Raw genomic sequence first — 16,297 nt, forward strand, 5'->3', positions numbered from 1 at the left:
ATACACAGTGTTGATGGTGCATTGCTTCCCCCTCCTGAGACGCCGGATGGTGGACCAGAATTTCCTTGAAGGTGCCCGGAAGTCTCTCCATGGCCTCACCGAACTCCTCCCATACCAGAGTTTTTGCTTCAGCGCCCACCAAAGCTGCATTCCGCTTGGCCAACCGGTACCCATAAGCTGCCTCAGGAGTCACACAGGCCAAAAAGGCCCGATAGGACCCCTCCTTCAGCTTGACGGCACACCAACGGGTTCGGGGATTGCTGCCACGACAGGCACCGACCACCTTAAGGCCACAGCTCCGGTCGGCCGCCTCAGCAATGGAGCCGGAACATGTTCTGTTCTGTCGGAGGTGGGAGTTGAAACTCCTGACAGGGGATTCTGCCAGACGTTCGCAGCAGACCCTCACAATACGTTTGGGCCTGTCACGTCGGACCGGCATCTTCCCCCACCATCGGAGCCAACTCACCACCAGGTGGTGATCAGTTGACAGCTCTGCCCCTCTCTTCACCCGAGTGTCCAAGACATGTGGCCGCAAGTCCGATGACACGACCACAAAGTCGATCATCAAACTGCGTCCTAGGGTGTCCTGGTGCCAAGTGCACGTGTAGACACCCTTATGCTTGACCATGGTGTTCGTTATGGACAATCCGTGATGAGCACAGAAGTCCAATAACAGAACACCGCTCGGGTTCTGATCGGGGGGGCCGTTCCTCCCACTCAGGTCCTTCCAGGTCTCACTGTTATTGCCCACATGAGCATTGAAGTCCCCCCGCAAAACGATGGAGTCGCCAGCGGAAGTGCTCTCCAGCACCCCCTCCAAGGAATCCAAAAAGGGTGGGTACTCTGAACTTCTGTTTGGTGCATAGGCACAAACAACAGTCAGGACCCGTCCCTCCGACCTGAAGGCGGAGGGAGGCTACCCTCTCGTCCACCGGGGTGAACCCCAACGTACAGGCTCCGAGCCAGGGGGCAATAAGTATACCCACACCTGCTTGCTGCCTCTCACCGTGGGCAACTCGAGAGTGGAAGAGAGTCCAACCCCTCTCAAGAGGACTGGTACCAGAGCCCAAGCTGTGTGTGGAGGCGAGTCCGACTATAATTAGTCGGAACTTCTCGACCTCACACACCAGCTCGGGTTCCTTCCCTGCCGGAGAGGTGACATTCGACGCCCCCAGAGCCAGCTTCTGTAGCCGGGGATCGGATCGCCAAGGTTCCTGCCTTCGGCCACCGCCCAGCTCGCACTGCACCTGACCCTATGGCCCCTCCCACAGGTGGTGAGCCCAGGGGAAGGGGGACCCACCTTACCCTTTCAAGCTGTGCCCGGCCGGTGCCCATGTGTGCAGACCCGGCCACCAGGCGCTTGCCTTCAAGCCCCACCTCGAGGCCTTGCTCCAGAGGGGGGCCCCGGTGACCTTTCACTTCCTCAAAAGAGCAGGGGACATTCCACCTCTTTGGCTGTCTATTTTCAGCACACAGCACACTTCCTGTGTTGCCATGGAGACGACTTACAGTCAAGATTACAATTGCTCCCTATAATCTTTTATCAAGGGAAAAACAGCCAAAGTGTAACTGTCTTGTTCACCCAACCCTTCTCCTTCTCAACTCCGGAGGACAGCCCAGATCTGATCAACCTTCAAAACAGTACATGTGTGTGTAACATATACTCATCATATCAACAAACAACATTGAAAACATGCATGGAACAATTTGCTTTTATGAACATTTTATTGCAAACCCCCACTTGTACAATGAAAAGTTCCTTCATGTTCTTACGGATCGTAGTATGAACACCAACAATTGTGGGTCCTAAATCTTACTTACTGTAAAAGAAATATATTTGTAATATGCTGCTAAAAGCTTTTGACTGGTTATGTTTGCTAATATGATTTGAGCAAGGAAATGATTGACTATTGGCAGATCTGTGTGGAAAGCATTAGTCTGCATGACCTATTGACTACTTCTCTGGCTCCATCTGGTGTCCATTTGTGGTATTTCAGAGCAATCTTAGTGTTTCGGTCCTGTATCCGATCAACAATTTAGACTTATTTTACACCATCAATCAAATCCCTAGCCCATACTAGAACAGTTGACACAAAATTTAACTCTGGTGTCTGTGTCTGCTGCAACGTTGTATTTGCATTAAGTTGATAGAGTTGCCTTGAAGTAATTCAGTGAAAAGCAAAAGCTTTGTTACACAGTTTTCAGCCATGCTCTTTTTTTCAATTTTGTTTCATCATGTGTGTCAGTGTTATCGGTATACCCGGAATTACTGTAGCTCATTTTCACTTGGACTACAGAAATGGAGACGTGTGAAATGTTTTTTTCTGTAGGAAATTATTCAAAATTTATATTTTAAAGTCCCAGACCTAAATTTGACATGCTTATTCTGTTTATGATGAGTTCCAAATTAGTTCATAGCGTCATTAAATTTCTCCACTCCCTCCAGAAAGATTATGGATTCAGGCCAGCTTGACTTCTATCAACACACTACATTGTGTACAAACACTTGCCGTAGCACCAAGTTTGACCTGTTAATCAACAACACACGGTTCCCACCAGACAACAGTGGACTCTCATCTGCGTCTTCTCAAGGTGAGGACATGCCACAATGTAACTATTTTTTCAATATTTTTATTTTTGGTACACAAAACTGTTGTATGTCATGTTTACAGAAGGATTTTTGCTCAAAGAATTCTAGTTGGTCTTTTTTTGTTTTGTTTGTTTTTTGTAATCTGCATATGCAATTGAAGTAGTAACACTGCATTTTGATTGTTTTTTTTTTATTTCTGTAAGAAGATAAGGTTTAGTTTTATCTGGCTTGCAAACTATACTGTATATTATGAGTATCAGGACTCTCTTACCTGTACATAAAGCTCACACCACTCTACTATGATGACGACAACTAATTAGTACCATCACTACTAGCAGGTGGATTTTCACATGGGAGCTGGTCCAACTCCTCTGTTGGCACAATACAAGAGCTTCTTGAGTGAACTTTACAAACACAGTTATAAACCATCTCTCTTCTGCCCATTAGGCAGGGTGATGAATAACCATAGAGCAGGGCTCCAAAACTTTATTTAAACACTGTAAATCGACTTGCCAAGTAAATATTACCATTTCCTGAAGTTATCACCGACAAATACTTGAACACTAATTGCAGAAACTACAATGTTTTAAATTCACATTATATTGAGCAACTTTTGACACAACATAAACACAAAGAAAAATTATACCTCTAAAATTAGGGGTGACTTACGGAGTACCGTGGGTTCGGTCCGTACCTTTGTTTTTGAGCCACAGCATTGTACATTTTGGGTTTGTGTTTTGTACATGAAGAGAACAATATATCATAAATTGGTAGTTAATTAATGCACGGTTAATTAAGAGATTAATAGCAGAATGCAAGCATTCATCTTTAATCCCTAAACGGAAGTATAGTTTATAATAAAACAATTAAGTGTAACAAATTCACCTCACCCCTCCTGGAAGCCGTCACCTTATCGTGGTGGAGGGGTTTGTGTGTCCCAATGATCGAAGGAGCTAAATTGTCTGAGGCTTCACGCCACTAGTAGGGTCACCCATGGCAAACAGGTCCGAGGTTCAAGCATAAGGGTGTCCACATGTGCACTTGGCACCAGGACACCCTAGGTCGCAGTTCGATGATCGACTTTGTGGGGTGGATGAACAGTGGACCAACTCTACACCCTCGGCAGGGTCCTCGAGGGTCCATGGGAGTTTGCCCAACCGGTCTACATGTGTTTTGTGGACTGGGAGAAGGTGTTCGACCGTGTCCCTCGGGGAGTCCTGTGGGGGGTGCTTCGGGAGTATGGGGTACCGAACCCCCTGATACGGGCTGTTCAGCCCCTGTACGACCGGTGTCAGAGTTTGGTCTGTATTGCCGTTAGTAAGTCGGAGTCGTTTCCGGTGAGAGTTGGACTAGGCCAAGGCTGCCCTTTGTTACCGATTCTGTTCATAACATTTATGGACAGAATTTCTACATGCAGCTAAGGCGTAGAGGGGGTCCGGTTTGGTGGCCTCAGAATTGCATCTCTTCTTTTTGCAGATGATGTGCTTCTGTTGGCTTCATCAAGCCGTGATCGCCAACTCTCATTGGAGCAGTTTGCAGCCGAGTGTGAAGCGGCTGGGATGAGAATCAGCATCTCCAAATCTGATACTCTGTCGGAAAATGGTGGCGTGCCCTCTCCAGGTTGGGGATGAGATCCTGCCCCAAGTGGAGGAGTTCAAGTATCTTGGGGTCTTGTTCACAAATGAGGGAAGAATGGAACGAGAGATCGACAGGAGGATCTGTGCAGCGTCTGCAGTGATGCAGAGTTTGTATCGGTCCGTTGTGGTACAGAAGGAGCTAAGCCGAAAAGCGTTCTCTGAATTTACCGGTCGATCTACGTTCCAATGGTCATGAGCTGTGGGTCGTGACCGAAAGAACAAGATCCCGGATACAAGCAGCCGAAATGAGTTTCCTCCGCAGGGTGTCCGGGCTCTCCCTTAGAGATAGGGTGAGAAGCTCGGTCATTCGAGAGGAGCTCACAGTAGAGCCACTGCTCCTCCACATTGAGAGGAGCCAGAGGAGGTGGCTGGGGCATCTGATTCAGATGCCACCCGGACGCCTCCCTGGTGAGGTGTACCGGGCATGTCCCACCGGAAGGAGACCCCGGGGACGACCCAGGACACGCTGGAGGGACTACGTCTCTCGGCTGGCCTGGGAACGCCTCGGGATCCCCCTGGAAGAGCTGGAGAAATTGGCTGGGGAGCGAGAATTCTGGGCGTCCCTGCTAAAGCCACTGCCCCCGTAACCCGACCTCGGATAAACGGTAGAAAATCGATATGGATATGGATGGAAATTCACCTCATGGAGCACTACCTGAATTTGTATTCAAACAGGGAAAAGTAGTTTAATTAATTTATTCAAGGTGTACCCCGCCTCCTGCCCGATGACAGCTGGGATAGGCTCCAGCACTCCTGTGAACCTTGTGAGGATAAGCGGCTCAGAAAATGGATGGATGGATACTAAACTACTAAAGCATCAGGATTTAGGAAAAAAAGGAACAAAACACAGAACTTCTAATATGTACTTAAGGGTAAGGAAATGGCAGTCGCCCTTAATACAATTGCTAAGCAAAGCAATAGCTATGCAATGTTTCCTCTCACGTTACTTTTATCCACCCAAAAATTAACTACTGCATTAAGCCATTATTCTGGTAAACGCAACCTCGACTCATGCTTGGCTGGATCGGCAAATTTTCCTCGGACATTGAATGCATGGAGAAGGTGAATGTCCGCATTTGGAGCTTGGAGCGCAGTTCTCTTGGTAGTTGGCTGGTATGCAGACTTTGTTTTCACCTGCTCAGAGACATCTCAAGTGAAACTAACTTCTAACTTTGTCTCCAAAACATCTAACCTTAAAACATCTAATCTTAATTTCCACCACCTCCAGCTCTGCTTCCTGTTGTCTCTTCAGTGCCACTGTCTCTAATCTGTACATCATGGCTGGGCTCATATCATGACTGGCCTCACCACTGTCTTATAAACTTTGTCCTTCATCCTGGCAGACTCTTCTGTCACATAACACACCTGACACCTTCCTCCACCCGTTCCAACCTGCTTGGACCCGTTTCTTCACTTCCTTACCGCGCTCACCATTGCGCTGGACACAATGTCATCTGCAATCATCATGGGATTCCAGTCTAACCTCATCTGTCAGCCTATCCATTAGCACTGCAAACAGGAAGGGGCTCAGGGCTGATCCCTGATGCAATTTCACCTCCCCCTTAAACTTCTCTGTCACACCTCACCACTGGTCTGCTACCCTCATATATGTCCTGTATTATTCTAACATACTTCTCTTCCACTCCAGACTTCCACATGCAGTACAATACCACAGTTCCTCTCTGGGTACTCTGTCATAGGCTGTCTCTACATCCACAAAGACACAGTGTTCACACAGCTCCTTCTGACCTTCTCTGTACTTTTCCATCAACATACTCAAGGCAAATAATGCATCTGTGGTACTCTTTCTAGGCATGAAACCACACTGTTGCTCGCAAATACTCACTTCTGTACTGAGTCTAGCCTCCACTACTCTTTCCCATAACTTCATGGTGTGGCTCATCAACTTTATTCCTCTATAGTTCTAACAGCTTTGCACATCACCCTTGTTCTTAAAAATTGGCACCAGCAAACTTTTCCTCCATTCCTCAGGCATCTTTTCATCCGTGTAGCGTATATTTGTCAAATAAAAATGTAATTAATTTAGGAGAAAAGAGTAAGCCGGAAGCGATGCTTGCGTTACTCATTGTAAGTTTAAATGTTAAAATCAAACTAATATGTCTCGTAAAAGGGCACCACGTCACTTTTTATAGGTATTAAATATAGGGAAAGTGACGACTAACCTTTTTATCAGTCTCCTAATCTGAAGGTTGCTACACTGTATGAAATATTGAGTTCTAGATGACAGAGGCTTACTTAAACTCAGAACACACAAAACACAACCGAGAGTGGAATTTTATGGTATATTTAATGACATCTACAAGGGATCTAGAGGGAAACACACAAAGGGGTCTAACTAACGAAAAAAAATAATACTAATAATCATAAAAAGTTGCAAAGTAGGTGAACGAAAAGGGAAATAGAGCATCGTGTGTTGGACTAAAGTTGGAAACGTGACCGTTTGCTGCGTCCAGTGCGGATGGGAGAGAGAGAGAGAGAGAACAAAGTTGAGATTTTTTCTGAAGCTAGTCATTTCCCCGAAATTATTAGGCAATAATATTGTACAGTCTGGCAAAACCTTTGCCGTGTCTACTCACAAGTGTAATTTCAAGCCGGTGGGTGGTAGTCTCTCTCTGGAAGTGGCTCAGGAAGCAAGGCGACAGATTTGGTTGCAGAAGCAAAAGATGTAGAAAAAGACAAAAAATTGTTATGCGTCACGCCTTCTTGGGAGAGTAGGACCGTCTCGCTCCCCACCTGCTTCCCGGGATCCGCTCGCAAGTCCGGAGGACTCACGCTAGGCTGGTAGCCGAACAGGCAACTGTTCGGGAGGCTAAGCAGCGGAGATCCACAGAAGCGAGGGAGCCAGATCTCCATCTCCAAGGCCCGGGGGTTACCGAGCCGTGTGCCCGAATAAAGAGAGGGCAAAAGGGGAAGGGGTGGGCCATGGCCAGCCCGCCAGGCGAGCTGCCACCAAAACAAGAGGAGAGGAAAAAAATACGAGAGAGCAAAACACACAAGCGCCAGGGTTAAGTACCCCAGGGGCGTGTCGAAGAGGAACGGAGAAGACCACACCCATCGGCTTGAATCTTGTCGACAAATTTGATAAAATGGGTTTAGAATCATATGCTCTTCTTTTCCTTTCGGCTTGTCCCGTTAGGGGTCGCCACAGCGCGTCATCCTTTCTCATGAGAGCCTATCTCCTGCATCCTCCTCTCGAACACCAACTGCCATCATGTCTTCCCTCACGACATCCATCAACCTTCTCTTTGGTCTTCCTCTAGCTCTCTTGCCTGTCCGCTCCAATCTCATCATCCTTCTACCAATATACTCACTCTCTCTTCTCTGGACGTGTCCAAACCATTGAAGTCTGCTCTCTCTAACTTTGTCTCCAAAACATCGAACCTTGGCTGTCCCTCTGATGAGCTCATTTCTAATTTTATCCAACCTGGTCACTCCGAGAGCGAACCTCAACATCTTCATTTCCGCCATCTCCTGCTCTGCTTCCTGTTTTATCTTCAGTGCCACTGTCTCTAATCCGTACATCATGGCTGGCCTCACCACCGTTTTATAAACTTTGCCCTTCATCCTAGCAGAGACTCTTCTGTCACATAACACACCTGACACCTTCCTCCACCCGTTCCAACCTGCTTGGACCCGTTTCTTCACTTCCTGACCACACTCACTATTGCTCTGGACGGTTGACCCCAAGTATTTAAAGTCCTCTACCCTTGCCATCTCTTCTCCCTGTAGCCTCATTCTTCCCCCACCACCCCTCTCATTCATGCACATATATTCTGTTTTACTTCGGCTAATCTTCATTCCTCTTCTTTCCAGTGCATGCCTCCATCTTTCTAACTGTTCCTCCAGCTGCTCCCTGCTTTCACTGCAGAACACAATGTCATCTGCAAACATCATGGTCCACGGGGATTCCAGTCTAACCTCATCTGTCAGCCTATCCATCACCACTGCAAAAAGGAAGGGGCTCAGGGCTGATCCCTGATGCAGTCCCACGTCCACCTTAAATTCTTCTGTCACACCGACAGCACACCTCACCGCTGTTCTGCTGCCCTCGTACATGTCCTGTATTATTCTAACATACTTCTCTGCCACTCCAGACGTCCACATGCAGTACCACAGTTCCTCTCTGGGTACTCTGTCATAGGCTTTCTCTAGATCTACAAAGACACAATGTAGCTCCTTCTGACCTTCTCTGTACTTTTCCATCAACATCCTCAAGGCAAATAATGCATCTGTGGTACTCTTTCTAGGCATGAAACCATACTGTTGCTCGCAAATACTCACTTCTGTCCTGAGTCTAGCCTCCACTACTCTTTCCCATAACTTCATTGTGTGGCTCATCAACTTTATTCCTCTATAGTTGCCACAGCTCTGCACATCACCTTTGTTCTTAAAAATGGGCACCAGTACACTTTTCCTCCATTCCTCAGGCATCTTCTCACGCACTAGAATTCTATTGAACAAGCTGGTCAAAAACTCCACAGCCACCTCTCCTAGATGCTTCCATACCTCCACAGGAATGTCATCAGGACCAACTGCCTTTCCATTTTTCATTCTCTTTAATGCCTTTCTAACTTCCCCCTTACTAATCATTGCCACTTCCTGGTCCACCACACTTGCCTCTTCTACTCTCCCTTCTCTATCATTTTCCTCATTCACCAACTCCTCGAAGTATTCTTTCCATCTACCTAGCACACTGCTGGCACCAGTCAACATATTTCCATCTCTATCCTTAATCACCCTAACCTGCTGCACATCCTTCCCATCTTTATCCCTCTGTCTGGCCAGCCTGTATAGATCCTTTTCCCCTTCTTTAGTGTCCAACCTGCCATACATGTCATCATATGCCTCATGTTTTGCCTTTGCCACCTCTACCTTTGCCCTGTGTCGCATCTCAATGTATTCCTTTTGCCTCTCCTCGGTCCTCTCAGTGTCCCACTTCTTCTTAGCTAACCATTCTCCTTGTATGATTTCCTGTACTGTGAGGTTCCACCACCAAGTCTCCTTCTCTCCTTTCCTGCCAGAAGATACACCAAGTACTCTCCTGCCTGCTTCTCTGATCACCTTGGCTGCAGGGGTCCAGTCTTCTGGAAGCTCTTCCCGTCCACCGAGAGCCTGTATCACCTCTTCCCGAAAAGCTGCACAACACTCGTCCTGTCTCAGCTTCCACCACATGGTTCTCTTCTCTGCCTTTGTCTTCCTAATTTTCCTCCCCACCACCAGAGTCATCTTACACACCACCATCGTATGCTGTCTAGCCACACTCTCCCCTACCACTACCTTACAGTTGGTAACCTCCTTCAGATTACATCGTCTGCACAAGATGTAATCCACCTGTGTGCTTCTACCTCCACTCTTGTAGGTCACCCTATGTTCGTGCCTCTTCTGGAAAAAAGTGTTCACTACAGCCATTTGCATCCTTGTTGCAAAGTCTACCACCATCTGTCCCTCCAAGTTCCTTTCCTGGATGCCGTACTTACCCAGCACTTCTTCATCACCCTTATTACCTTCACCAACATGTCCATTACAATCTGCACCAATTACGACTCTCTCTCTGTCTGGGATGCTCAGAACTACATCATCTAGCTCCTTCCAGAATTTCTCTTTCACCTCTAGGTCACATCCTACCTGTGGGGCATAGCCACTAATCACATTACACATAACACCCTCAATTTCAAATTTCAGCCTCATCACTCGATCTGATACTCTTTTCACCTCTCTTAGCCAACTCTTCTTTTAAAATAACCCCGACTCCATTTCTCTTCCCATCTACACCATGGTAAAATAATTTAAACCCTGCCCCTAAACTTCTAGCCTTACTGCCTTTCCACCTGGTCTCCTGGACACACAATATATCAACCTTTCTCCTAATCATCATGTCAACCAACTCCTGAGATTTTCCTGTCATAGTCCCAACATTCAAAGTCCCCACATTCAGTTCTAGGCTCTGTGTTTTCCTCTTCTCTTTCTGCCGAAGAACCCGCTTTCCACCTCTTAGAATCATATATTAATATAAAATAACCTCAACTTGGTACTCTCTTTACTCACAGGTCAAACACATGGAGTGTTTATAATTTAGTTTTGGCAACTCAACTGCTTATGATTCAAATCACATTTCATGCTGCTGGGAGTCAATTCAAGACAAACAATTCTCAAAATCTCACGATTGCATTTGTAAAGTTGACACACTGACACAGACATCAAGGCATACATTTGGCAAATTTCTGCAGCGTTTGTGAAATGTCAAAACAGACATTTAACCTTGGTTAAACATTAAATGAGAGTCCGCCTGGTTCTCCTGCAGTTCCTCTCGATACCGGCGGGTGTTGCCTTGTCCCAGCAATTGTTCCTATTCACAGACAGGTGGTTCGGTGGAAACATCTGGCTTTTGATGCTTGGGAGTTCAGTCTTCGAGGGTCGATGTTAATTAGTTTAGGGCCCACGAGGCGTTTTCCTTGGGGCAGTCTCACAGCAGGGCGGCTTCGAAGGCTGCAGTTTATGAAACCTGGGGGAGCCACTGTGTCACCTCCGTTTGCGGGGAGCATATACGCTACACCTGCTAGAATTCTGTTGAACAAGCTGCTAAAAAACTCCACAGCCACCTCTCCTAGATGCTTCCATACCTCCACAGGAATGTCATCAGGACCAACTGCCTTTCCATTTTTCATCCTTTTTAATGCTTTCTAACTTCCCCCTTACAAATCATTACCACTTCCTGGTCCACCACACTTGTCTCTTGTACTCTTCCTTCTCTCTCATTTTCCTCATTCATCAACTCTTCAAAGTATTCATTCCATCTGTCTAGCACACTACTCGCACCACTCAACACATTTCCATCTCTATCCTTAATCACCCTAACCTGCTGCACATCCTTCCCATCTCTATCCCTCTGTCTGGCCAGCCTGTATAGATCCTTTTCTCCTTCTTTAGTGTCCAACCTGCCATACATGTCATCATATGCCTCATGTTTTGCCTTTGCCACCTCTACCTTTGCCATACGTCGCATCTCAATGTATTCCTTTTGCCTCTCCTCGGTCCTCTCAGTGTCCCGCTTCTTCCTAGCTAACCTCTTTCCTTGTATGATTTCCTGTACTGTGAGGTTCCACCACCAAGTCTCCTTCTCTCCTTTCCTAACAGAAGATACACCAAGTACTCTCCTGCCTGTCTCTCTGATCACCTTGGCTGTAGTGGTCCAGTCTTCTGGAAGCTCCTCCTGTCCACCGAGAGCCTGTATCACCTCTTCCCGAAAAGCCGCACAACAGTCTACCTCGCTAAGTTTTCACCACATGGTTCTCTGCTCTGCCTTTGTCTTCCTAAGCTTCCTCCCCACCACCAGAGTCATCTTACACACCACCATCCTATGCTGTCTAGCCACACTCTCCCCTACCACTACCTTACAGTCAGTAACCTGCTACAGATTACATCGTCTGCACAAGATGTAATCCACCTGCGTGCTTCTACCTCCCACTCTTGTAGGTCACCCTATGTTCCTGCCTCTTCTGCAAAAAGTGTTCACTACAGCCGTTTCCATCCTTTTTTCAAAGTCTACCACCATCTGTCCCTCCAAGTTCCTTTCCTGAATGCCGTGTTACCCATTACTTCTTCATCACCCCTGTTTCTTTAACCAACATGTCCATTACAATCTGCACCAATCACGACTCTCTCTCTGTCTGGGATGTTCAGAACTACTTTGTCTACCTCCTTCCAGAATTTCTCTTTCACCTCTAGGTCACATCCTACCTGTGGGTCATAGCTGCTAATCACATTATACATAACACCCACAATTTCAAGTTTCAGCCTCATCACTTCGATCTGATACTCTTTTAACCTCCAAGACATTCTTAGCTAATTCTTCCTTTGAAATAACTCCTACTCCATTTCTCTTCCCATCTACACCATGGTAAAATAATTTAAACCCTGGCCCTAAACTTCTAGCCTTACTGCCTTTCCACCTGGTCTCCTGGACACACAATATATCAACCTTTCTCCTGGTCATCATGTCAACCAACTCCCGAAATTTTCCTGTCATAGTCCCCACATTCAATTCAAGGCTCTGTGTTTTCCTCTTCTTTTTCTGCCTAAGAACTCGCTTTCCACCTCTCCTTTGTCTTCGACTCATAGTAGCTGAATTTCCACCGGCACCCTGCAGGTTAACGGTGCAGGGCGCGGCCGTTGTTCACCCGGGCCACGACCGATCGGGTATGGAATTCTTTCGATGAGCGCTCATATTTGTTTGTCAAAGTTTTTTGCCGGATCCCCTTCCCGACACAACCTTCTGCATTTGTCCGGCCTTGGGACCGGCCTACAGTTTGCACTGGGTTGTGCAAAGGGCTGCATTCGAGTCAGCGTGACAGCAAGGACCAGAAATCAGCACAGGGACCAAGAGCATTGCAGGAACGATTCAAGAGGAATGAGAGAAGAGAGCACTGACGGAGAGAATAAAAGACCTGATCAGCCGTTCATCTGTTCCTGCGGGCTCCCTCCCTCCAAAAGGGGGGCCTCCTGCCTTTCGGTGTGAATCCGCGTATCCTTCTATCGCCAATTCCAATGAAGTTGGAACGTTGTCCCATATTTAATTGAATACACTACAAAGACAGGATATTTAATGTTAAAACTGATAAACTTGATTGTTTTTAAGCAAATAATTATTAACTTACAATTTTATGGCTGCAACAAGTTCCAAAAAAGCTGGGACAGGGTCATATTTACCACTTTGTTACATCACCTTTTCTTTCAACAACATTCAATAAACGTTTGGGAACTGAGGACACTAACTGTTGAAGCTTTGTAGTTGGAATTCTTTCCCATTCTTGCTTGATGTACAGCTTCAGCTGTTCAACAGTCCGGGGTCTCCGTTGTTGTATTTTAAGCTTCATAATGCGCCACACATTTTCAATGGGAGACAGGTCTGGACTGCAGGCAGGCCAGTCTAGTACCCGCACTCTTTTACTACGAAGCCACGCTGTTGTAACACATGCAGAATGTGGTTTGGCATTGTCTTGCTGAAATAAGCAAGCATATGTTTCTCCAAAACCTGTATGTACCTTTCAGCATTAATGGTGCCTTCACAGATGTGTAAGTTACCAATGCCTTTGGCACTAACACAGCCCCACACCATCACAGATGCTGGCTTTTGAACTTTGTGTCCATAAGCTCGGGCCCAGAGAAACCGGCAGCGTTTCTGGGTGTTGTTGATAAATGGCTTTTGCTTTGCACAATGGAGTTTCAAGTTGCACTTACGGATGTAGCGCCGAACTGTATTTACGGACATTGGTTTTCTGAAGTGTTCCTGAGCCCATGTGGTGATATCCTTTACACATTGATGACGGTTTTTGATGCAGTGCCGCCTGAGGGATCGAAGGTCACGGGCATTCAATGCTGGTTTTCGGCCTTGCCGCTTACATGCAGTGATTTCTCCAGACTCTCTGAACCTTTTGATGGTATTATGGACCGTAGATGATGAAATCCCTAAATTCCTTGCAATTGTACATTGAGGAACATTGTCCTTAAACTGTTCAACGATTTTCTCACGCACTTGTTCACAAAGAGGTGAACCTCACCCCATCTTTGCTTGTGAATGACTGAGCCATTCAGGGAAGCTCCTTTTCTACCCAATCATGGCACCCACCTGTTCCCAATGAGCCTGTTCACCTGTGGGATGTTCCAAACAGGTGTTTGATGAGCATTCCTCAACTTTCTCAGTCTTTTTTGCCACCTGTCCCAGCTTTTTTGGAACGTGTTGCAGCCATAAAATTCAAAGTTAATGATTATTTGCTCAAAACAATCAAGTTTATCAGTTTGAACATTAAATATCTTGTATTTGTAGGGTATTTAATTAAATATAGGTTGAACATGATTTGCAAATCATCATTCTGTTTTCATTTATGTTTAACACAACGTCCCAACTTCATTGGAATTGGGGTTGTATTCCAAACCGATTCATTGTTTGACCCGTGCCTATGAAGTATATCTGTGCCATCAGATTTTAAACTTGACTGACCAACACCATTTTTTCAAAGTTTTTTTTGACCAACTTATTCAGTGTAGAATAGATTACAATATAATAGAACATAACTTTATTGTCATTGTGATAGGAACAATGAAAATCAGTTAGGCTTCTCATAATTTGCCGTCTTGATGTAAAATTATAAGTACGCTATTATCAAAAAGACACATTTATAGTATGTAAAGAACAGTTATTCACATTTCGGAGAATGTCCACATTGATATGGCAGTAGTGCAATTATTGCACAGAATTTTGATCAGACAATATCGCACAGATCTTGTTCATTATATTCCACTTATGTGTAAAGGGGGGTGTAGTCATTCGTTCTTCCCTTGCGGGGTGGGCGGACAGATGCATTTCATCAGCTGTTTTTGAGCCTTGTGGTTTGAGGTGTTATCCTGACGGAAAGGAGGAGAAAAGTGGGAGGGGAGGGGTCCTTAATGAGTCCACTGGATTTCTGCAGTAGTTTACCAGTGTCGGTGTCCCCGAGGGTGGGTGTGTGCATGCAATCACACACTATTAATCTGTGTTCCGTGTCAAATATTCATCATATTCAGCTGGTATTTCAACATTCAGCTGCAAAGTCAACATTCACTTGGAAATTCAGCATTCAGTTGCAAATTCTGTTCCAAAACATCACTTCTGGGTCAGTTTATTAGTTATTATTATTGATATGTAGCGGCATGGTGGACTACTAGTGAGCATGTCTGCCTCGCACGTCTGAGGATCCGGGTTCAAATCCAGCTTCGCCTGTGTGGAGTTTGCATGTTCTCTCCATGCCTGCATGGGTTTTCTCCAGGTACTCCGCTTTCCTCCCACATCCCAAAAACATGCATGGTAATTGATTGAAGACTAAATTGCCCGTAGGTGTGAATTAGGCTTTACACGATCAGGATTTTTGGGGCTGATCACCGATCAGCGAGTTTAAAAAAAACGATAACCGATCACCGATCCGATCACAAGATGGAGGAATGTGTCTTATTATTATTATTATTATTATTATCTTATTATCTTATCTTGTGTCTTATGACCTGTTCATTTACTGTATATACTTGTGTACTTAATTGCGCAAAAAAATAGTATTTCCAATAAATAATGTATCTTTGTTCCTCTATTTATGCCAGTGAGGCATAGTGACAGACAGAACAAATGAATGGTCTTCTATTCGATGGCAGGAAGTACATACAGTAATTAATGTATCCACTTTTTGTGACATTTTTGTTTCTTGGTGTCCCGTGAGATTTTTCGATTGTAAAATATGTGCCTTGGCTCCATAAAGGTTGGAAATCACTGCTCTCGTCAGATCGTGTATTCTAATCAGTCAGGTCAAACCAACATGACATGACAGAAATAATGGTTGCTAACTTACTGTAATTAAATTACTTTATTTTTAATTAAATTACTTCACCCACACCGAAACGTTAGAGCATGATTCGACTGAACGGCGGCATGTTTACGTCCAACCTTTCGTGCTACTGCTCGCTTGCTAGGCTCCATAACATTTTATTGCCTGCTTGTGAGCCGTATCGTATTAAAAGTACGTGAACATACCTCAAGCAAGCCTTAAACGAACGTCCTCTATGTATCCCTCCATCAGAGATAATTACGCTGAGCTGTACAGTGGTATGAACGTGGCACACTAACGACTCTCCAGCTATTAGTCTGCGCAGAGCCTTGCACCATCATTATCATCTCTATCATGCTCCTTCGAGCAACCACACAAGATTTCCCAACAATGACATTCTGGCAAAATGCTGAATCTGGACGGAGTGGCCGCTCCTCTCCTGAGCACCGATAGTCGGCGCGATCCACTCTTGTAGTGGTCGCCACGGTAACGAGTGTATCCGGTCGCATTTGAGTTGACACGATAAAGCCCAATGATCGTAAAAAACGAGATGTGGTGGTATCGGAATACAAGATTTTATTGCAGTAGTCTGCAATCTTGAAAGAGCAAATTTGTCTTGTAGTCTGAGCCGGCATTGCATGTTGTCTGTCTCAGACGTGTTTTCTGTTCCACACAGCCGACATGTTTTAAAAAAAAAATCT

General features: G+C 45.7%; 1 protein-coding gene across 9 annotated transcripts in view; it reads left to right on the forward strand.

Moving 5' to 3' along the window:
• Positions 1 to 16,297, forward strand: part of gmeb1 (glucocorticoid modulatory element binding protein 1) — a 78,749-nt gene that overhangs the window by 19,184 nt on the left and 43,268 nt on the right. For all 9 annotated transcript variants that reach the window (XR_009786233.1, XR_009786236.1, XR_009786235.1 and 6 more), the window contains one exon: positions 2,447 to 2,592. Coding sequence is in view for 5 of the 9 variants with exons in the window: in XM_061761135.1 (XP_061617119.1) it covers positions 2,447 to 2,592 (146 nt within the window). In the remaining 4 variants the exon portion in view is untranslated. The remainder of the gene's footprint in view (positions 1 to 2,446; positions 2,593 to 16,297) is intronic.

The sequence above is a fragment of the Phyllopteryx taeniolatus genome, chromosome 21, assembly GCF_024500385.1.
Source record: "Phyllopteryx taeniolatus isolate TA_2022b chromosome 21, UOR_Ptae_1.2, whole genome shotgun sequence".
NCBI classification, from domain to species: domain Eukaryota; kingdom Metazoa; phylum Chordata; class Actinopteri; order Syngnathiformes; family Syngnathidae; genus Phyllopteryx; species Phyllopteryx taeniolatus.